At 36.4% G+C, this 22,397-nt stretch overlaps 2 protein-coding genes across 11 annotated transcripts in view; both read left to right on the plus strand.

Moving 5' to 3' along the window:
• Positions 1-13,250, plus strand: part of msh3 (mutS homolog 3 (E. coli)) — an 84,601-nt gene extending 71,351 nt beyond the window's left edge. For 2 of the 3 annotated variants that reach the window (XM_077231704.1, XM_077231706.1), the window contains 3 exons: positions 6,794-6,920; positions 12,109-12,277; positions 12,872-13,250. In XM_077231704.1, the coding sequence (XP_077087819.1) occupies positions 6,794-6,920; positions 12,109-12,277; positions 12,872-12,953 (378 nt within the window). In that variant the 3' untranslated portion in view covers positions 12,954-13,250. Of the gene's footprint in view, positions 1-6,793; positions 6,921-12,108; positions 12,278-12,871 lie in introns of those variants that run through there. The other variant, XM_077231705.1, reaches the window with a different exon arrangement.
• Positions 13,251-16,429: 3,179 nt separating this feature from the next.
• The window catches only part of rasgrf2b (Ras protein-specific guanine nucleotide-releasing factor 2b), an 84,526-nt gene continuing 78,558 nt past the window's right edge, over positions 16,430-22,397 (plus strand). For 3 of the 8 annotated variants that reach the window (XM_077231696.1, XM_077231699.1, XM_077231703.1), the window contains exon 1: positions 16,652-17,068. In XM_077231696.1, coding sequence (XP_077087811.1) covers positions 16,793-17,068 — 276 coding nt within the window. In that variant the 5' untranslated portion in view covers positions 16,652-16,792. Of the gene's footprint in view, positions 17,069-22,397 lie in introns of all 8 variants that reach the window. The other 5 variants (XM_077231695.1, XM_077231700.1, XM_077231701.1 and 2 more) reach the window with 3 other exon arrangements.

A 22,397-nucleotide genomic window follows, 5' to 3' on the forward strand; every position in this document is an offset into this window, starting at 1 on the left:
CGGTAATCTACTACGTTTCCTGCAGTTCCTGGACGTAAACGTTGAATTTACTGTCGAATTTGAACCACTGAATTTGTGGAAGTGAATTTGCAAAGCGAAATAAAATGGACGAAAACCGCCTGTTGAATATTATAGGTTGTATTTTTAATCAGTTTGAATATTTCGGAAGTGAAATATGAAAGGTGAATATGGATTATTGAAATTTTACTAATGAAAATGTGTTTGAAATGTTTTTAATTTAAATATTCACAGCTTAAATATTCAGCCATGCTAAATTTCAGCCCATAAAAATGCAAGCCCTAAAAATACCATGCATTAAAATACAAGCAGGGTTAATGCAATGCATATTTTTTCAAGTAGTACAATTTATTATTATTTTTTATTTTTGAAAAAACAAAAGGGACAATACATATTAATGAACATTTTCACAAATGTAAATATGTCAGATTATAGCCTTAGGCTAATTTCCATCTGCAATTCAACAGGCTTTTTGTTTAAAAAACATTTGGCATTATTTTACTTCCATATTATAGGTCATGGAAATTCATCTTTTTAGTCAGTGAAAGTCAGGGAAAAGTCAGGGAATTTGACATTTGGTTTAGAGTGGGAACCCTGTATTAATTACTTAAAAATCTTACTAACCCCAAACCACTCATATACCGTATGGTTGCTGTACAGTGACTTTTCCAAGTCAGTGATTCCCAGCCTTTTCCAACTCGTGGCCCACACAACCAAAAACGTAAGTTTCCATGGCCCACTGCAATAATTTTAACAGATCTGACTATTTGTGTCACGTTGGTTAATGAGGACTTAGAAACAGAGATTGTTAACACAGTTTTTATTGAATAAACTTAGCCTGGCAAGCCAGACCTACATCTAGATAGGTCTGGGAACTCACAATTGGCATACCTCAGTCCGAGGGGCGGGATAAACGGTTGTCTTTCAAATTCCCTCTGCACGCAATAGACCAATTGTAGCAGCGCTACAACCAACCAGAGCAACGAACGTTTGTGGCTGAGTGAGTCCCATGCGTTTTTCCACCAGCGGAGCTAGTTGATGATATATTAAACATTTGCCGTATCCGGTCGTCAACTCCGAACACATCTTCCTTTTTTAAGAATGACTTAAGTGACGTTCTCTTAACTCTTAAGTCATCCAGAGTAACGGCCAAAGCCGATTCGAAAGACCGCTGTTCGCCAACAGCATCTACTTTGTTTTCAAGTAGCAGAGGGAAATCATCTGGGAATCACGCGGAACCGTCACAACTCTGCCGTCATTATGTTAAGCCCGCCCACCAACTCTATACACAATGTGATTGGCCTGACCAGAGTTTGGTTTTTCCAGCTCGAATGCCAACGGAGTGTTGCTAGACCACACTTTTCTGCAAAATAATTTTTGCTGCCGCTAGGGTGCGACTAGATTTCTAGGCCAGAATAAACTAGCAATGAACAGAAAATACAGATAACGGGTTACCGAGCTCAGGCCCAGTTCCAGAATCAAATCAGGTGCTCTAGCCTTAATGCACTTAAATTAGACTTTGCGCAAACTTTCCATTGCAATGGTCACTAAGTCAATCATTGCAGTTTCGAGAGTGAATTCTGCATTTGCAACATGTATGTGGCCGTTAATCAATGATGCCGTCTACACTTTGTTTGTTAAAATGAGAGGATTCGTGAGCTTACAAAGCTCAGCACTGAATAAAAACTCCAGAGTTTTGAGCGGTGAGTGGATTCTGACTAACTTAAACACCTCTGATTGGCCATTGCGTTCAAGAAATCAACAGATATGCCTGTGATTGGCTACATTGCTCAACACTGCAAAAGCATGTTGTAAATAGAAGCATTTGACGCTCTCCAGAGCACAAAAACAAATACGTAATGGAGCGTTTGCCAAATCCGTTCGCCAATATCCTATTATTACAGCTTCAACTGAGGATTGTCTTTCATTTGAGTGTGCTTGGTACCCTCTGCACCCCCGTGGAACCGGGCCTGACCGCACCTCAAGAGACTCTGGCACATAATTAGACAATTACACCTTATAAACTAAAATCTTTGTCTCACCTAATGCAAAGGTTGGTGTTGTTTAGTATTTACCAAGCACTGTATGTCGGACTGGAGAGAAGAAAGTTGCGAACGGAGATCAGGCTTGGTGTGAAGCTTATTCCGGTAAAATAATGTGTAATTACAATTATTTGTATTAATAGCAAATTAATAGCAATTCTGAACACCATAGTAATTACATGCCAACACCCTAGCAAGGTGGTGGTTCCTATAAAGCGCAAGCACCACTCACAGTTTCTTCAGAAAATGTCAAATTCCAGTCTTATTTTGTACACTAAAATCTACTTAGAATATCATGAGCATTATACGCTCAGACTCGCGCTGCACAGCTGTAGTTGTGACACTGCGCACTCACAGAGGTTCAAAAATACAACGCTTCAGTGTTTGCTCAAGCGTGTGCTTCATATTGAAATTCCCACCGTTCACTCTAGAATAGCTTTTTGTCCATGCCCGTTTGCCTTTATAGTGCATATGTGTCCTGGCTGCATCTTGCAGAGAGTGTCTGCACATCGCCATGGCAACAAGGCTCACTCGTTCACCTGCGCTGTATTTAAGAATGTAAATACGTTTGTTGTGTAACACCCTTGAATGATGCAGTGTGAGCAGCCTTGACGCAGAACTTTCCTCTGTGGGCAACGGGTAGTAGAGCAGCACTGGTTGCCATAGCGAAGAGGCAGTTAGAGGCACATGTTAGAGGCAGGCAGTCCCTCCTCAATATTTAGAGAGAGCATTTCTAAGTTGAGATAACTGAAGAGGTCAGAAGGTGTGCTTAAGATACCGTAATGTTATTCGGAACTTCGAACTTGGGAAACTTTTGGGTCAGTATGTACCCGAAATAAATTACTACTTTTATTCAGGAAGGATTCATCAAATTTATCAAAAGTGACAGTAAAGGCATTTATAATGTTACAAAAGATTTCTATTCCAAATAAAAGTTGTTTCTTTTGAACTGTCTATTCATCAAAGAATATATCAAAACAAATTCAAACAAAAATATTTGTTTCCTCAAAAAATATTAAGCAGCACAATTGTTTTCAACATTGATAATAAGAAATGTTTCTTGAGCACCATTAATAATATTTGAACAGTGTGACTGCAATATTTATTGTAATTGTAATGTAAATATAAATTTAAACTAGAGGCCTTTTCACACCAAACATGAATATTTGGCACAAACAAGAATTTGAGTAGAAGCAATGCACTCCTATTGACCTACAGTAACTAGGTTGAGTATTCGCCATATAACAGAAACACTTTTTTTATCTTTCAAGTAAATTTTTTTGTTCTTTGTCTCTTTTGTTTAAAAACTTGCTGACCAATAAGATACGCCGTAAGCTTCAGTAATGTTCTCATCATATGCATTTACAAATAATGTTGGTTGTATTTGATAAGGATGGTAAAGTTAGCAGCTTTGCCTTGAAATTCTCTAACTCCTCCATTAGTAAAAGTAAAAACTGCCTGTAATAAATTTGAACTTCTTACGAGGACTACATCACAGAGAAACACAAGACATAAATCTTATTTATGGCACATACAGTGCAGAACCAACATTTTCTTTGATTGTGCCACATTTTGTATGTCCTTCACGCCAACCCATGTGTAATCTTCTGACCTGCCAAACTAAGACTTCTGTCAGCAAAACGTCAAGAGCAGCCTCATGTCTCTTGTTCTGCTTCAGCGCCCTGTCTGCGTATCCTCTGTGTCTCATATTCACACTCTAGCTCAATGCCTCACATGAGCCTGCTAAAAAAACACATCAATAAATGGAGGAATGAACACGTCCCCCCCACTGGAATGAGATGTGCGCATTGGTGTGAGGTGGTAACGCTATGCAGATAATGGGCTGCTGATAATGTTCGTAAGTGGCGAGTGAGGGGGTGGTTGCTGTTTGCGTGGTTTGTGCGTCTGGCTCAAGGATGTCTCGCTCTTTCACACAGGCAGGATGCTGAGTAACCAAATCTATATTGTTATTCCTAATGGATTGCCTTTAGTAGTTAAGGGGAGGAGAATGAAATTGTCCTTTCTGACTGTAGCTTTCGAGCAAAAATCCCCAAACTTCGCACAGTCAGTGTTTTTACTTTTCTTCTTGATATTCTTGTATTAAATGATTAAATATAACAAAAAAATGTAATTATATTTATAATTGATAAATAAATAATAATTTTCATGATTTCCAACTCCAAATGTCACATAGTTCAAATATAAAGATACACAAGATCTTTAACCTGCTTTAAAGGGATCGTTCACCCAAAAATGAAAATTAGCCTATGATTTACTCACCCTCAAGTCATCACAGGTGTATATGACATACTTCTTTTAGACAAATACAATCAGAGTTATATTAAAAAATGTCCTGGCTTTTCCAAGCTTTATAATGGCAGTGAATGGCCGTTTCTTTTTTGAAGTCCATAAAAGTGCATCTATCCATCATAAAAGTGCTCCAATCTGCTCTGCGGCGTTAATAAAGGCCTTCTGAAGTGGATTGATGTGTTAGTGTGACAAAAATATCCATATTTATAACTTTATAAAAATGGACTGCATTTTATATAGCGCTTTAACAGACCTAATGGCCACCAAAGCGCTTTACATATTGCCTCACATTCACCCATTCACTCATACACCGATGGCGGTGTCAGCCATGCAAGGCGCCATCCAACTCGTCGGGAGCAGCTGGGGTTAGGTGTCTTACTCATAGACACCTCGACACTTGGTCCGGTGGAACCGGGGATCAAACCACCAACCTTTCGGTTTGTAGACAACCTACATGAACCACTGAGCCACTGCCGCCCTAATTTTATAAAGTCAAATTACTATCTTCCGGCTAAATGGACATAAAGCGCAACTTATGCAACTTGTGACATCGGAAGTAGCGTAATGCTTCATGGCGTAGCATAAATATCAGCAGTACGTTGCATAAGTTGCGCTTTAGACTTAAGTGGAATCCGTATGTTCGTTTGGCCTGAAGCTAGTTATTTTACTTTATAAAATTTTAAATATGGATATTTTTCTTACACAAACGCATCGCTTCACTTCAGAAGGCCTTTATGGATAGATGCACTTTTATGGACTTCAAAACAGAAACGGCCAGGACATTTTTTAATATAACTCTGATTGTATTTGTCTGAAAGAAGAATGTCATATACACCTAGGATGACATGAGGTTGAGTAAATCATGGGCTAATTTTCATTTTTGGGTGAACTATCCCTTTAACTTCAATCTATCTGACAGAACACCTTAGCAACTACTTGGTAGATTTTAAACTTTCAGGTAAGCATTCATCATGTAACGACTGAGACAAATCAGACAATAATCTTTAAAACTCACTCCAACAAGGGCAAGAAGGGTCTTGGCCATAGAAAAGACCCACAGCCCTTAAAACTGATTTTGCATTAATTTATAGACGAACTGATCTATAAATGAACATCTCAGGACATTGTGTGTGATTATTTACTGTCTTGTGTAGTGTCTTTTAATACTATTATTTTTTTATACTGTGTATTTTATAATAGAACCAGCAGTCAATGTAACCTCACCTATACCATCTATGGTCTTTATAAATTGGTACTTTGAAGATTGAAATGATCGTGTATATGATATGTCGATAGCTGCGCAACATATTAGTATTACAAGAATCTTTTATGGTTTCTTCATCAGAAACCAATCCAGCTGCACATGCAAATGAGCACGCTTGAAACATAAGATCCATAAATCAAATACTCCCGCATGGAAATTCCACCTTTCTTATTGGTCGAGCCAACCCTGAGAGGTGGGAGCTTTGTCAGGCTTTAAATTGGATCTACACAAGCCCTTCCCTCTCTTGGCCTTCTCGGTACGTTCGGGGTGCTGTGCTGTCCTGCGTGGCCTCAGCAGGACCCAGGGCAGCAGGCCTCGACTGACAACCACCCATGTGCTCATGGAGAGAGAGAACTTTCAACCTGAACAGGTTCGAACTAACCATGCAAGTTCATCATATCTTCTTCATCCAACGGAGAAGAAAACGATTGCAACTTCAACGTTTGACACTCAAGGAACCATCAAGACCCTTTTTCTGGAACTTCAAGAAATGCTTTCACTGCAAAGGCCATGCAAGCATACATTAAATGAGGTGCTCCTCAAATAATAAGCTGTTGTTTCTTTTCATGTTCAATGAATCTTTTCCTTAGCTTCATTTAATTTCCGGTTTCATTTTGTCTTTTACCATCTTACCCATGTATGTCTAATTGTTTGTATGTTAGTTATGTGTTATTATTTTGTTAATAAAACTTGTGCACAAAATGTATTTGGTTCTGATTCTCTGCTTGCAACAAAGTTTATTTTACGATCTTGATCTTGTTACATGCTCTAAGCACTGTACATGATAAGAAAGAATTATTTTTCTGTGGCCATAAAAGATACCCTTTTCTTAGAATAAATGAATAATCAAAAGAGTTTGTTGGACGAACTGATTAATTGATTGTAATATTAATTTAGCTACATCAAGTTAATCCAATTAACTGACCCAAATATTCATAATTAATCATAACAAGTCATGAGTTATTGTTATTATTTCCCCTTTGAGCTAACTCGTTTCAATCAAGTCAACATTATAGTTTATCTGACAAACTTTCCTTTTCTAGTTGCTTTTGCAATTCTGTTTGGTGACACTAGTGGTGCAGTAATGACGGCGTTATCTTTAAATTATATTCAGATGTGATGAGTTAGATTCTTTGTTCTTCTCTGTGTGTTTCTGTAGGTGAAGTGTCTGACGTTGTTTGTGACCCACTATCCTCCGTTATGTGAGCTGGAGCACTTGTACCCGCAGCATGTGGGGAATTACCACATGGCTTTCCTGCTCAATGAGCCAGAGAGCACTTCTGATGGTGTGTATGCATATATCTACCAACTTGCATTACATAAGCTTATGTAATATTTATACTTCTGTTCAAAAGTTTGGGTTGTTGAGATCATTTTTAAGAAGATTAATGTTTTTCTAAAGAAGTCTCTTAATCAATATTGTGAAATATTACAATTTAAAACAACAGTTGTCTAATTCAATATATTTTAAGAATAATTTAGTCCTGTAATAATTTTTTCTGTGATTGCAAAGCTAAATTTTCAGCAGTTATTACTCAGTTTCACATGATCCTTCATTCTAATATGCTGATTTGCTGCTCAAGAGCTACATCTTTGATGTATAGAAAGCATTTATGTGAGATATTTTGTTATTTTACATTGTAAAAGTCATTACAGTCACTTTTGATCAATTAAATGCATCCTTGCTGACTTTTTGGTAGCTTTTTGATGATATTTAATCAATATTCATGTATGGCTTAAAAGGGTGTTTTAATCTGGCAAAGGATATTTGTAACCAAACAGCAATTGCAGCTAATTATACTAAAAGTGCAGTAAAAGTCAATTTAAAATTAATCTATGCATAAGGCAGATAAACAGAGGCCTTCCAAAAGGAAACTAAGAGCATCGATAAGGACAGCATCGATAAGTCCCCCGGTGGATCACCAAAATTACATGTTTAAAAGTTTTTTCCTTGAAAACAAATTTCTTCATGCCTTAAAATAGCTTGAATGTAACTCTACACCCTTGCCTCATTTAGTATATGCGGTTCTATGAATATGCAAATTAGCCCCGCCTTCACTCACTCACACCAGCTCAGAGATCCACTACTTGACGATCACACATTGTCCTGATTGGTTACAAGGTAGTTTGTGACGTCAGAAACACCAGCGATTTCAAACCGCGTTTTTGAGACTGTCTTTGGTTCACTGCAGTTTTAAGGAGAAAATACTCAGCAATGATGTTGACTTGTGAATTTACACATGATTAGTCTTAAAGCACATTTAAAACGTCACATAGACATATAAACAACATTAAAAACTTGATTTTCACCAAAAGAGGACCTTAAGAATTCTGCTAATATATGAAATGGGGGAAAACCAAACATTGTCACGAGATTATGTAGTAGTATAATAACAACAGCCATGGTAAATAAAGTTTGAGAATGAGGCCCTTGTCCAGGGAGTGGTCAAATAATTATCTTTGTTGTTCCAGGACCCATAATATTGTAGTTATAGCATTGCTCCCCTACTTGTACTTTTATGTTATGGGATCTGCATCCAGTTCTGTGCAATCAATCAGTATTACTGATCTTGCCTTTCTTGAAAATGAGCCAAGCACGTTTATTAACTTCATCTTAATATGATCTGAGAAAGCCATTAGTGTCTGGTTTGGGAAGTTGATTTCATCACTGCACACTAAGCAGTATTAGAGAGTGAGGAGTGCATTGTCTTGGAATATGCTGGTTTTGATAGCCTCTGAACCAGTTCCTCTGCTATTGTATGTCAGCTGAGTCATCCATGATTTCATGGATCACTTACTCATTTGTGTTACCTTTGCATTGACCTTATGCTGCTTGAGTGATCAAGGAGTGCAGCACACTTTCTTAGACCTTCTGTTAGTCAATCCACCTATTGTCTATTTGGTCTGTCTGCAGGAATAGTTCTATCCAATACATGATGGTGATGATTAATATAATATAATACTTGACTCTTTACCAATACCAAATCATTTTCTGTGTGTTTCTCACATGCTTCATGATTTTCTGTAAAGCCTTACATTTAAGTTGTAGGATAATAATTTGAATATTCGCATTTGAATGCTAAATTTGATCGTCTGTGCTCCATGCCTCACTTTTAATTTATTTACAGTTTTCGACAGGTTTCTGTCTGCTATCTAATGACATGGCTGAGCAGAGCATGATTTAAATTAAATACCTTAAAGGGATAGTTCAACCAAAAAGGAAAATTGTCATAATTTTTCCGTCATCATTAACTTATTAAACACATATTAAGATAGTTTTAATGAAACATGAGAGGTTTCTCTATCATCGCATAATTTGTGCTGGCTTCAGGTAGTGACTGGTCAACAGATCATGTTTGCTCGTATGTCGTGTTAAGGAGCAAATGGGATTGCGAAAAACGAGATAAAGTTTTTGATTATGATTCAAATAAGGAATAATGAATTACTGAAAACACCCGAAGTGTACATGCACCATTTCAAGTTTACCACGGTTAGCAGACATATGTTTGTGTATCTCAAGACATTTATCAAGTGTCTTTTTTTCTGCTTCTTTTGCTGGGGTAGATTGTAATGCTATACGTTCCTTTGGTTACACTTTATTTTAAGGAGTCCTTGTTACAGTGTAATTATATATTTAAGTAGTGGGTAATATTGATTAACTACATACGTACATATACGTACAGTTAGGGTTATGATTAGGGTTTGGTTTATGGTTAGTTGCATGTAACAATGAATAATGTACTGTTATTACTATAAAAAGTACATATGTACATGTAAAATTAAGTGTTACCGTTCCTTTCATTTAAAACTTTGAAGCAGCTTTGCATGAAGGAACATGTCAATGCGGTATGGAACTTGAATAAATTCATTGTCGTGCTGTTATAGAAAATTGATGAGCACCTTGAAACATCTGTTGACCAACCAGGGTCAAGCATTCTGGTGTTCTGTGGTATAAATTAAAGTCCACGTGTCGTGAAAATCAAGCTTTTAATGTTGTTTATATGTTTATGTGGTGTTTTTAATATGCTTTAAGACAAACCATGTGCAAATTCATAAGTCAACACCATTGAAGAGTATTTTCTCCTTAAAACTGCACTGAACCAAAGACGTTCTCAATAGTACGGTTTGAAATCACCATTGTTCTCAATGTCACAAATATGTTGTAACCAATCACATCAACGTGCAGGCGGGCTTTAGCATATCATTAACTACGACCGCTCTGAAGCAGGTGGGAATCTCAAGAGAAGCCAGATTATCCCGGTACATTGCTGTTAATATAAAAAATCTGGTACATTTAGCAATATAGCGAGTGAAATATGTATTAGTGGTGTAACGTTACACAAACATGATGGTTCGTTACAAACATCGGTATTGAAGTCACAGTTTGGTACAGCAGTGGGGAGTAAATTAAACACATTTTTTTTTATTAAACAGTGGTTTATTGAAAAAATTGTGTCTCTCACTTTAAATAAATTCAGTAATCATAATTTTCTTAAGGATAAATTTTTTTATCTCCGCTAATGCTGTAAAGTGTAAACTATATATCGGGAGCTCTTTCTTGCACATTACTACAATATTAAAGGTTACAATTAACAACAGAGCTCAAACTGTTAAATTCACTTGCTATTTATTTTTAGATATAATAATCAACACTCAAATAAAAAAAATTGCACGTTAGGCAGGTTTTGCATTAACTTCTATTCATTTTTGAAATATAATAATTTATACAGTTACTGTCATAACTTGTTTTCATGACCGTGACCTTTCAGGACGAATACATGTACAGTACCGTTACAGCCCTATTATGTACATGATGTATAATACAATGTTATGATGAACTATATTCCTTTCTCCGCTGACATTTCTAAGGATACTGATTGTTAGAAGGCAGCTGCCTGACTCTGAGATGGCGAATGGGAACAAGGGTTGAATCCGAAATCGCCCCCTAAACCCTTATTCACTATTCCCTACGTTAGTCCACTAATACTGGTCACATAAAGGAGTGAGCGAATTCAAATTGCACTTCCTCCATGAAGAAATGTTTTTCACTGGAAAAAACATTTACAAAATATGTAATTTTGGTGATCAAAGATCAAAGAAAGTTTTAAAAGATAAAATTATTGACTACAGGGGGACTTTACATTTTTCCAGGAAAGAAAATTCTGGAGCATTACATCCTTGTAACACTGTTACAAGAGCCAGGTAGTGGTTACTTAACAACTGGCTTGTGTGTATGACAGTAATCCTATTGCATAAGTAGTCTTTCCTCTTCTATTTCTCATTGTACTGTGCTGTGTAGTTTCACATCCAGCATTGCAATTCATCTTTAAATCCTATTCAGATTCAGAGTTCAGATTTCGATCATCTGAACTCAGCTTGGTTCACTTATTCATAGTTCTTTCCTCCTTCGTTCAAATTCCTCTGGCTTTCTCTTTTTTTTTCGCACTTAATAATCTGTGCAATACTTAAAAGGTGATTGAGTTTGTGACAGATTTGCTGAGAAATATTGGGAGAAATGCTTAATAATATTCGCAAACCATATTCACAAATAAGGTTAATAAAAAATCTGTGGTTTCCGTCACACCATGACACAGGAACTGACTTTTTCTGAGCACTGAAGAAGCGTCACTTATGAAAAAGTTATCGGGCAAAACTTACTTTCTGCCCTTGTTCATTGAAATACATTTTCTCAGACAAAATCTATTTTCTCATTTATGCCATTATGTGGGTATTTTACACAGGTTTTACAGTTTTTGCCAAAGGTCATGTAATATATTTTATACTGTATTTGATCAGTTAATCAATTTGTTGTGTACTCCACTAAAATATTACTGTAGACAGTTGGCTATTTTTTATGTATAAAACCGTGAAAAACACACAAAAGTCATCTTTGCACACGTTTATATTTATCAGGCTATACAGTTACTGTCTTTGACTTACAGTAATCAAGTGACACTTAAGCTGGTATCTATTGGAAAATCAGGCTATTTATTAAAGGAATAGTTCACTTAAAAATGAAAATTCTGTCATAATTTTCTCATCCTCAAGTTGTTTCAGACCTGTATGAATTTATTTCTTCTGCTAAACACAAAAGAAGATATTTTGAAGAATGTCGGTAACCAAACAGTTGATGGACCCCATTGACTTCTATACAGTAGTATTTTTTTCCCTACTATGGAAGTCACTGGGGTCCATCAAATGTCTGGTTACTAAGATTCTTCAAAATATCTTCCTTTGTGTTTAGCAGGAGAAATAAATTCAAAGAGTTTTGAAACAACTTGAGGGGTGATTAAATTATGACAGAATTTTCATTTTTAAGTGAACTATTCCTTTAAGCATCATCATCAGGATTATATTGGATCTTGTTTCACAAATTCTCTTTTCAAAACTTCCCAGTGCATCCTCTGATCATTTCTTTGATATTACACTGAGTGCTTCCGAAGTGTTTAATAACTCTGTTGCTCTCATTTCTAGAGGAGGAGTTGCACCCAGAGTTCATCACGTTTCTCTATCAGCTGATTGAAGGCGCAGCCGCCAGGAGCTACGGGCTAAATGTAGCACGTCTGGCTGAAATCCCAGAGTCCATCCTCAGGACCGCTGCATTCAAGTCCAAAGAGTTGGAGGCTCTCGTGAACAGCCGGAGGTACGTGGGCTGATTGGTTACACAATGGAAAAAGAACACTGTAGTAGATTTGGATTGTGGAGGAGCTTCCTTCAGAACAAATATTTCAACTTTTCAGGGAGAGAACTGATCTGAAAATCTGAATAGGTTACAAAGTGTTATAAGGACTAAGTTTCCATTTGCAAAAGTAGTAGATTCACACATATTCATATGATGCATTTGATAATAGAAATGGAAGTCAGTATTAAAAAAGCACATGTCCTTGCACCCTTCTGCTGGTAAAATGTATTAAAGTCAGCTGCTTTGCATAGATTATTTTCACATACAGCATGTAAACCAGTTTGTCCAGTCGCATGTATTTTCTATTAACACTCTCAATACATTTAAAGGAGGAAGTAAATAGATATACGTATGTCTCCCTTTGATTTAAAATGTTAAAATTTAATATCCGTTATCTATAACGCATTTAAATTTACACCAGCCACTAAAACAGAAATGTCTTGATTGATTTGGCTACATTATTAAAAATATTCCCTGAAGTAAGATGCTGTTTATACCTTTTTGTAATGGTGTGATGTAACATAAAATAATCCCCTTCTCTTTTTACAAACATAGGAATATGGTGAGACTGTTATCTGATGCCTGGAGTATCAACAACAAGGAAACATTGCTGAATTGGAAAAAGTGTAGTCCCTAATATTAGCATGATAGGTTTTTCCCATAGGATGATGGTTGCCAAAAACCCTCAAAAACAAACACTGAATATCATGTATTTTATTACACCATGTATTTCATCACCTGTTTTACCTTAAAACAGTAGATCTTACAACTTCAAACATGTTGTCTTTTTGTAGACACTCATATCCAAGTGCTTTGACCTGAAGATTTCTCAATATATTTGTGATCGTATCGAAAAGAAAAAGACACATGTTTCTAAGATTGTTAGTGTAATGTGGTATTTACATTGATTAAACTGGACATCAAATTGTGGAAATTGTGATGCTCATTCTCTTTAAAGGTATAGTTTCACCCAAAAATTAAAATCCTGTCATTATGTACAACTTACTTTCTTTTTCGGAACACAAGATATTTTTATATTATGTTTGTGAAGTCAAAAAGATTTGAAATGACAAAGAGGGTAAGTAATTGATGACATAATTTTCATATATGGGTGAACAATCCCGTTAAGTTTCCTCTGTAATCTCATTGTCCTCCAAAGGTGAATGATACGTCTGAACTGGTGAATTTACGTCTGAGGTGAATGATAATCAGTCTTCATGAAAGCTGAAGCAGTCAGAGAACATAAAACCCTCCTGTGTCTTCCTCCTATATTCACATTTGCATTGCTTTGAAGTCCCCAGGTTTGCTTTAATAATGTTTTTTTAAATGTAATTTCAAATTAAGAATGTTAGATATGATTTACTTTAAAAAGTAAACTGATTTAATTGCATTTTAACATAGATTTGGATTAGTTTCTGTCTTTATGGCAAAAATACGGTATATCGGTTATCACAACCATCTTAACCCATTATATCACTTTAGCATCCAAAAAGGCAAATAAAGGAAAGGAAAATTAGTGTTGAATTCTTAGTTGTAATTGAAGTTGATAGATACTGATGTCACTTGCACGTGCACTGGAAGCGTCCATGTAAGTTGGTGTTTTTCTGTCCTGGTCCTGAAGTATCCCTGCACTGACCCTTATCTGACCAGTTCAGAGTTTCATCCAAATTCCTGTACTTATGAAGTGAATGGGATGAAGAACGGAACTTTTCAACTTGATAATTCATGTGTGACAAGGGACAGATTCAAAATATGCAGTGCTGGGATCCTCCAGGACAAAAATTGAGAACCAGAAGCCCTATTGTAAGAATTTGTTTAAAGACACAATGAAATCCAAACGTAGAATTCTTGTTTTATTTATTTATAATATTGCAGTATTATAAAATATTTGATTTGCAGCAGCACCCCCTGTTTTCACAGGATTGTAAATGCAATGCAAATTTTTGTTCATTTACATTTATTCATTTTTAGCATTTACGCATTTATTTGTAATAAACACTTTAAGTGGGCTATTTAATGTTATGTATATGTTAAATTGTGTTTTTTAAAACATACGCGCAGAGTGTGACGTCATAATGTGTGTGCGTAGAAACAGCCTGAGCACAGCCACTCTACTCCTGAGCGCAAGTCCACCGTCAGTGTTGTGTAAGGTCGGCACTAAGCAGGTTTTTTGTTCATTTCTATTTCCTGTCGCTGTCCAGGCTCTTTGATTGTATATGAAACTGTAAACAGCCCAATAACCCTTTTATTTAAATATGCCTAATATATTTTTTGTCAAAAATGTGATGTGCAGTCAAATGTCCAGGTGTGTGTGTACTGTTTAAACGAGTGTTCTCACCGATATGCTTGTGATTCGCGGAGTTTTGACGAGTTTTATAGACTTGATATTGTTGTTTATTAAAAAGTGGTGACGAAGCTCCCCAACCAAAAACATCTTTAACCCCTGCATGGGGCTGCTCTGAATAGACCTAACCCTAAGGTCTAAAGCAAATAACAACAATCGAACAAGCCAATCAGTTTCTGAAGGACAAAATCAAGCTCCGCCCTACTTTTTTTTTTTTTTTCTTGTTCTGGAAGTCATATCACTTGAATATACGTCACAGCAGGGAAGACCATCACAACTTCCGTTTCATGCCGACTTTAAAGTGCGATCACATTTACACCGTGTCTACACCAGACGCTAGCAACGCAACGCGAAAAAAGCAAATGGAACCCATTATACAGTAATCAGTAATGCAGTCTACACTGGATGTGGCCTGCTGCAGCGCGAAACAACAAATTCACCAAAGTAAACTGATAACCTGTTTTATTTCTGGCGTAGCCTACTCCCAAGCGCTTGCGCTACTTTTGATATGAATGACAAATGGATTTGCAACGGTTGCATTCGGTGTAGACACAGTGTTACCATTGTTTAGAGAATTCTGGCGGGCAAAATCCAGTCATTCAATAGGAATCCACACGATTGAGAAAATCACATGAGGGTGAAAGATTTCCCCACATAGATTTCGCATCATGTTCAAGATGGTCATGCAAATTCTTCAGGTTGTCCCACAGAAAGGTTTGTGAATTCTGTGAGCTGTGCTTCATATCGCTGCCCTTGTAATTACCGGTTGACCTTTTTTGCTAACGTGACCTCACCCTTTCACTTGTTTGCAAGGCAATTTCATATGCAATAGAGCGATAAACAGCATGTATTTAATGTGGAATTTTTAATGCTGCTTTTAGTTATTACCGTATTGTTCCAAATATAAGACGATGATTTTTTTTGGTAACGCTTCCTTTTACAGTCCTGTTCCCCCTGTACATACTATGTTCTTATCATAGTAATTACAATAACAGGGTAATAACTAGGTACTAACCCTGAACCTACTCCTAAAACTAACCTTAACCCATGTACTTACCTTATATTACCAAGTACTTTCTTAGGTAAGTACACTGTAAGTACACGTAAGTTAACGTACTGTAAAAGGAAGCGTTACCTTTTTTTCTTAGAAATACAACAATAGGTACGCGTAAAACAAGTGTTTCGTGTCAGAGTGTAATTTTAGAAGATAGTGAGAAAAGCTCACTGTCTAAGAGCCACATGTCTTTCATGTTTGCGTTCCTCGCTGACGGTACCAAACTTCCCCTGTACGTGATTTTTAAAATGTAAGACTGTACCCAGATTTCAAAACCAAATAAGATCCCACTTCTACTGTTAATGGAATTTTGGTATGGTTTATAATAATTTTATAATGAAAGCATTTTCTTTATCAAAAAAACTTTTTCCAAAAGGTACATCATGAAAAGGGGGAAGGGGGGTCGTCTTGTATTCAGAACAATACAGTATTATTAGTTGGCTACCTCAATTAATTTGCAAAAAAAATTAAAAATAAATTGTTTAGGAGAAATATGACATGTTGGCATGGACTAAATGTGAATAGCTTTTCTTTTACTGCAACTTGACCTACCATTAAAGCACCTTATTGGCCCTGTCAGGTGCCTGCGCGTCGCCCCGCCCCATCATTAAAATCTCTGCATGGCCCCGCTCCCTCATTAATATCTGCGAGTCGTTCCGCCCACGCTTTCGATCCGCCCACTCATTAAAATCTGCGCTCAGCCTCAAGGGAAAGTGAATCTCAGAGAGAGAGAGAGAGAGAGAGAGATGAGTGTGTCTCTTTAAGAGGATGCCAAAGCCGATTACATCTGAGCTCAACAGTGATTCTCTCTCACCGTCTGTCCACTACTACTGCTTATTTTGCTGTACTACATGAGCTGAATTCGTTGACTGACAGTGTTGTTCGCCGGGGTTCAAACTTTTCTTCAGGCCAATATGGATTGGGCTCCGAACTCGTTTGGATGAGTCGCGTATTAGCAGTGCGCGATTAAGCTCGGCAACTTTCCCGTGCGCATTTCTCCAAACATCTTTGGTGGAAAGTTAAAACCACATGGGATATGGTGACAAACAAGTGAACACACATTAAACCAAGACGGAAAATGCAGAAGAGTGTTCGGTACAATGAGGGACACGCTCTGTATCTCTCCGTTATCGCGCGTAAAGAGGGCACCAAGCGAGGCTATCTCAGCAAGAAGACCACAGAAAACAGCAAATGGCACGAGAAGTTTTTTGCACTTTATCAGAATGTTTTATTTTACTTCGACACCGACCAGAGCGCTAGACCATCAGGGATTTATCTTCTGGAAGGATGCACATGTGAACGAGTCCCTGCGCCTAAGGTGTCCACTGTTGGCAAAGACACACTTGACAAGCTGGTGAGTTTCTTCAACATATCAGAAGTCGCGTTGCTGATGAGGTAACCATAGCAACATTACGCTGCTTTAGACCTTTCAGTTAGGATCTGTATCAGAATACAATACATACTCACTTTATTATACATCTAGATATCGCCAAATCTCAAAAACTATATTGTGTTGTGTAGGCTAAAGGTCTTTTATATGTTGACGCTTAGCTAACTAAGTGTCCAAAATACCTTTTTGGTGCGTGAGGAACCTCCACAAATCGCGCCCTAAAATGACAGACTGAAATACCTTTAAAAAAAACCGAACCCCTTAATGTAATTGAACATTTTTCACATTAAATATAATTTAAAAAAAAAGTAAGGAATATTGGAAGTGAACGGGAATAAGCTACCCTTTATGCTTTTTGTATTTTGAGTAAATATCCGATGGAATTGTCACTGGCGCATTTGTTGTTCAATTTGAAGATATAGCTATTAGACTGTTTCTGCTCATATTGTAAATAATAATAATTAAAATGTCGACACTATGTAGCAAATATCTAAAATATAATTACAAATGTCTTTGTAATAAATTATTTATTTCCCATGTGAAAACCTGTTGCATTGGACACACCAAGTCCTCTTTTGAATAGGATTCGAGCAGCGCAGAAACGTGACCATAATGTTATGCATTAAATGAATGAGATCATCACATCAGAGAACCCCTGTAAAATCTATAATGTCTCGTGATGTCCTTAGTAGCATGTGAGAGGTAATATTTGATTTCACATGAGGTTCTTCTGGCAAAGAAATGTGGATGGAACCAGAAATGTTCACCTCATATAATGCACTGGTCTGCTGGTATCAGAAAATAGGTGGCCACTGATGTCATACATTGATGTCAGTTAGAGCTTTAGAGGCTCCCCATTCTACAGATGCAGACTGGAACCTTTCTACAGAAAAAAAAAAAATGTATGCAAGACAAGTGTAAGAAGTATCACAAGTAATGCCTAATATGGAAATTATCCAAACTCATCTTTCGGTTAGGCCTAACACTTTCATCTGCTGATAAATCTCTCACAGGCACAAATTTGCAGTTGCATTCATTTAATCACTTGCAAAATGAGAGGTAATTTTCCCCCTTTTTTCAGTCATAATTTATGGTGTAGATCTCACCTGCTGCCATAGTATTTATCAATGTCAAATTGTCTAATTCAGACCTCACTATTTTCTGACTAAAAACACATTTTCTGATTTTACTGTAAAATGGAACCCCTTTACATGAACAGTCTTGTGTAAAAGTTGAATTTCTTGAAATCCAAGTGAGTTTTGTGTCTGTTATTCTAATTTATTCTAAGTCATTTGTAGTCCAAACGTTGACCAAATTCACTTTTAGAAAATAAAAATGGATGTTGTTTAGCTGGCACAGGTCTCCCCATAGCGATTTAAATGTTGTGTACAAAAAAAACATATTACATCAGAATTGTCGTCGATGTAGAAAGAAGGTTTTGCAGCCAGATTGTGCAGCTCGGCTAAACCTTGAGCTCTTGGTAGAAAAACATGCTTTGTGGTTATGACGTAAGTAAAGTCTATATTGGCTTTTTTTTAAGAGATAAACCATTTGAGATGTCAAGGTAAGTTCAAATGTCTTTAGATTGTGTCCTGTCTTTTCAGAAGCAAATGATTTAATTATGAGCTTGTAATTTTAAAGTTTTATCGTGAATCCTCGGTAGCATCAAAACATGTTTGTGTTTCAATTAACCATCTAAACACTAACTCTGCTAAACTGCTGATTAGTTAATATAGTTATTATTGATTTCATGTTGCAGTTGCCAAAGATTCATGTACACTCTTAAAGATAAAGGTACTTTATTGGCACTATTGGCATGTATGGATCCGTGAAGAACATTTAACATCCATAGAACCTTTCCATTGTACAAAAGGTTCTTTATAGGGGAAAAATGTTCTTTAGATTGTTTTAAACATTCTTTAAACAACAACAAAAAAAATGGTTCTTTTATGAACTGTTCGCTGAAAGGTTTTTTATAGAGAACCTCAAAATGGTTCTTCCATGGCATTTCTGTGGACAAAAAAAACCCTTTATTTTAAGAGTGCAATCGTGTCTTTAGTTTTGTTTCCTTTGCCAGTTAATGCTGCTGTGAACTTTGATTTATCAAAGTTATGATATCTCATGTTAGCTTACAATGTCATTTAGCTTTTGGAAAACCAGCGGTACTCCAAAAAGTTTTAGAGTTTTATATACTTTTTAGACATGTTTATGCATTCAGTATGTAAACGGAAAAAGATTTGTGAAGTATCAGCAGTCATGTATCGCTTTGAATATTACACCTGTTCAAACAGAAATGAGATGACTTTTAATCTACATAATATGTAGGCCTAGTTCTCTCACAATGTGAATGTAGTTGATAGAGTGCATGTTTGTATATCAACTCTTTCCTCTGTGGGAACACGGTTAGAAATCCTCTCTCAATCACACACCCACAGACTCCCACACGGCTGAATATAAGTATGCTCATTCTCTCCCACAGACAACTAAAAAAACACAAAGGAATAAATGTCTATAAAGAGTACAGATAGGTGTAGAAGCCATCGATAGGGATACTGAAACACCTCTGGGGAGAAAAAAAACCAAGTGGAATAGAAATGTAATAAAACTAAAAACATTTACAAATCAATGTTTTCAGGTCTGCCATAACTGATGATCAAAATGCATTTCCCATTAGTTAAAACATATAAAGTACTATTTTTGATAAGCAAAGAATGCAGATTTTATAGAAATGTGTTGGCAAAAATTTCCAGCCTCTTATGAGAAACATAAACCCAACACTAATGTATCCATAGTCAATGAAAACCTTCCTGTGCCTGACTGATTTTACTTGTTTATGAAGTCCAAGACTCTTTTTGTAATGCCAGATTTCTGAGGACTGGGCATTTGCAGAAAATGGTAAATAAGGCAAATAGACGCCCTTAAACTCATAAAGGCCATGGAACAATCAGACAACAGCATGATGTGATTTTGGGTCTTTCGTTTTTACGAGACCTTTTGTATGAACTGCCTTTATGAAGGATTAAGTACATCAACACAGAAACTATATGACACAATAAAACACTTCTGAGGCTCACGAAGTGCTTAGAAACAGACATAAATTATAAAAACTGTATTCCCACTAATGTCGTGTCCTGGATCAATATCATAATCTTTTCATTTCTAAATAAATAATCACCTTAGAGCAACAACAAACAAGTTGCATTTGTAAGTATTGTTTGAGGGAAGCTGGATTTAGTTGATTCGGTGCATATCTACTGATGTTTTCAGATTGAAAACTGAGAACTGTTGTTCTCATGATGGTCCACATGCACCTTAATTGCTGATAATACCAATTATTTATTGTTATATTTCATACACTACCCCAAGACTCATTGATGTTCCTGGGACTTTGTGTGTAGTTCATTCATAACAATCATAATCGTATGAGCTCACAGTTTGATGAATGAGGGGCAAAGAGATGCATCTGCACTGTAAAAATAAAAGGTGCAAAATATACAAAATAAGAATTGTTTATTACATATTTTAGATCCATTTTAATACATACACTTCCATGCACTTGGGAAAAAAGCTAGTAATAGATTAATATCAATGAATACACAAAAAAAACAATCAACCATGTATATAAAATAGTCTGTACAAGAAAAGACATCTCAACAAAATGCATGGAAACACACATGTTCCATGTAAAAAATATACATTTCGACTAATACAAATTTCCATCTTCACTTAACTTTAAAACATTTGTGTTCAGTTTACTGTAAGGTGCAGTAAAATGATCTGTTGTTCTGTGAATTTTCACTGGTGAATTCCAGTCATTTCAATAAGAATCCACACGATCAGCAATTTCGTGTGTGGTCCAAACTTTCACTATGGGACCAAGTTCGCTGGATTTGACCAACAGAAAGCTGCTTGAAAGTGACTCCTGTGTGAGCTGTGCTTTATACATTACGTCGCTATGCTGCTGACAATGGTCAATGGACTTTTTTGCCTGTGTAATTTCACGAAATTCACAAATGTGACCACAACACTGCACTTTGAGCTCACATTGTAATGAAAAGGGGACTCCAGATCTCTGAACTGAATTCAAAGTGCTTAAATGATCCCATAAGTTCCAGCAAGAACCGCAAAGATTGTCAATGCTCCACCAGTAACCCTACTATAGGAGAAAGAGCTTTGAGGCTCTTAAATTACATTTTGAAGTCCCTTGAGTATCCAACAGGATATTTTAGGCACCTTTAGTTTTTACAGTGTGTGTGTAAATTTCAGAAGATACTCAGGTAATAACTTTAAGGAGGATTATACAGATGGAAGGATGACAAAGGAATAATGCAAGTTTCTTGTCAGCAAAATGAGGATTTTTTTTGTTTTGCTTGGGTTCCATTTGTACCTTTAGCCAAAGTAATGAGATTAGGTGTCAAGATGTGCACTATTAAAAGGGTTAGTTCACCCCAAAATGACTATTTGTTAATTCATATACAGGTGTGGTTTCAGACAGGAGCTTAAATGTCCATAGAGCCTTTCCATTGCACAAAAGGTTCCTTATAGTGGAAAAAGGTTATTCAGATTATCACACACACACACACACACACACACACACAAAGAAGTTCACTAAAAGGTTCTTTTGGGGAAACCAAAATGGTTCTTCTATGGCAATACTGCAACCCTTAGTTGCAGCTTTGGAACCTTTTTTTTTTTTAAGAGTGGAGGGGCTGTCAGGTTAGAAGGCAAAATTGTGAGTGAATAATTGCTTACCTTTTGGTCTGTACAGCTTCTGTTGTTACAGATATGTAAAGCTATTTTTGTGGCTTCAGAAAGCTTAGAATAGAGCACATCTGGGGCCATTTACACAAACTCCTTAGATAGTCTTACATATTAGTCATAATTTTTCTTTTCTTCAAGTCCTAACCTTTTATAGTCAGTAGTGACATGAAAAGGTATTAGTCTCATTTGAATCGGAAAAGTAAGACTGTTTACATCCTAACTAATTGCTAGTTGGTCAAACTAGTTCTCAAGTCTTAACATAGTAGCTAAGTTTAAGCAACTGGCCCCTGGACTAATTTTATTTAACTTTTTGTCCTTTTTTACCGCCACAGTCACCATTTTCATTCAGGATCGACACGTTTAATTGTTGTTTTATGTTACACAGAAATCAGTTAGTCATGCAGGTAACATCATTTTCATTTTTGTATGAACTGTCCATTTAATTGTCTTCTTTTCTGGGTTCTCATCATGTGATCATTTCAAGTTGTAATTAATTAACTTTGTTTTAATAAAAAAAAAATTTTTATTAGAT

This window comes from Siphateles boraxobius, unplaced genomic scaffold, assembly GCF_051911475.1.
Source record: "Siphateles boraxobius isolate OS27281-9 unplaced genomic scaffold, OSU_SipBor_1 16, whole genome shotgun sequence".
Taxonomy (NCBI): Eukaryota; Metazoa; Chordata; class Actinopteri; order Cypriniformes; family Leuciscidae; genus Siphateles; species Siphateles boraxobius.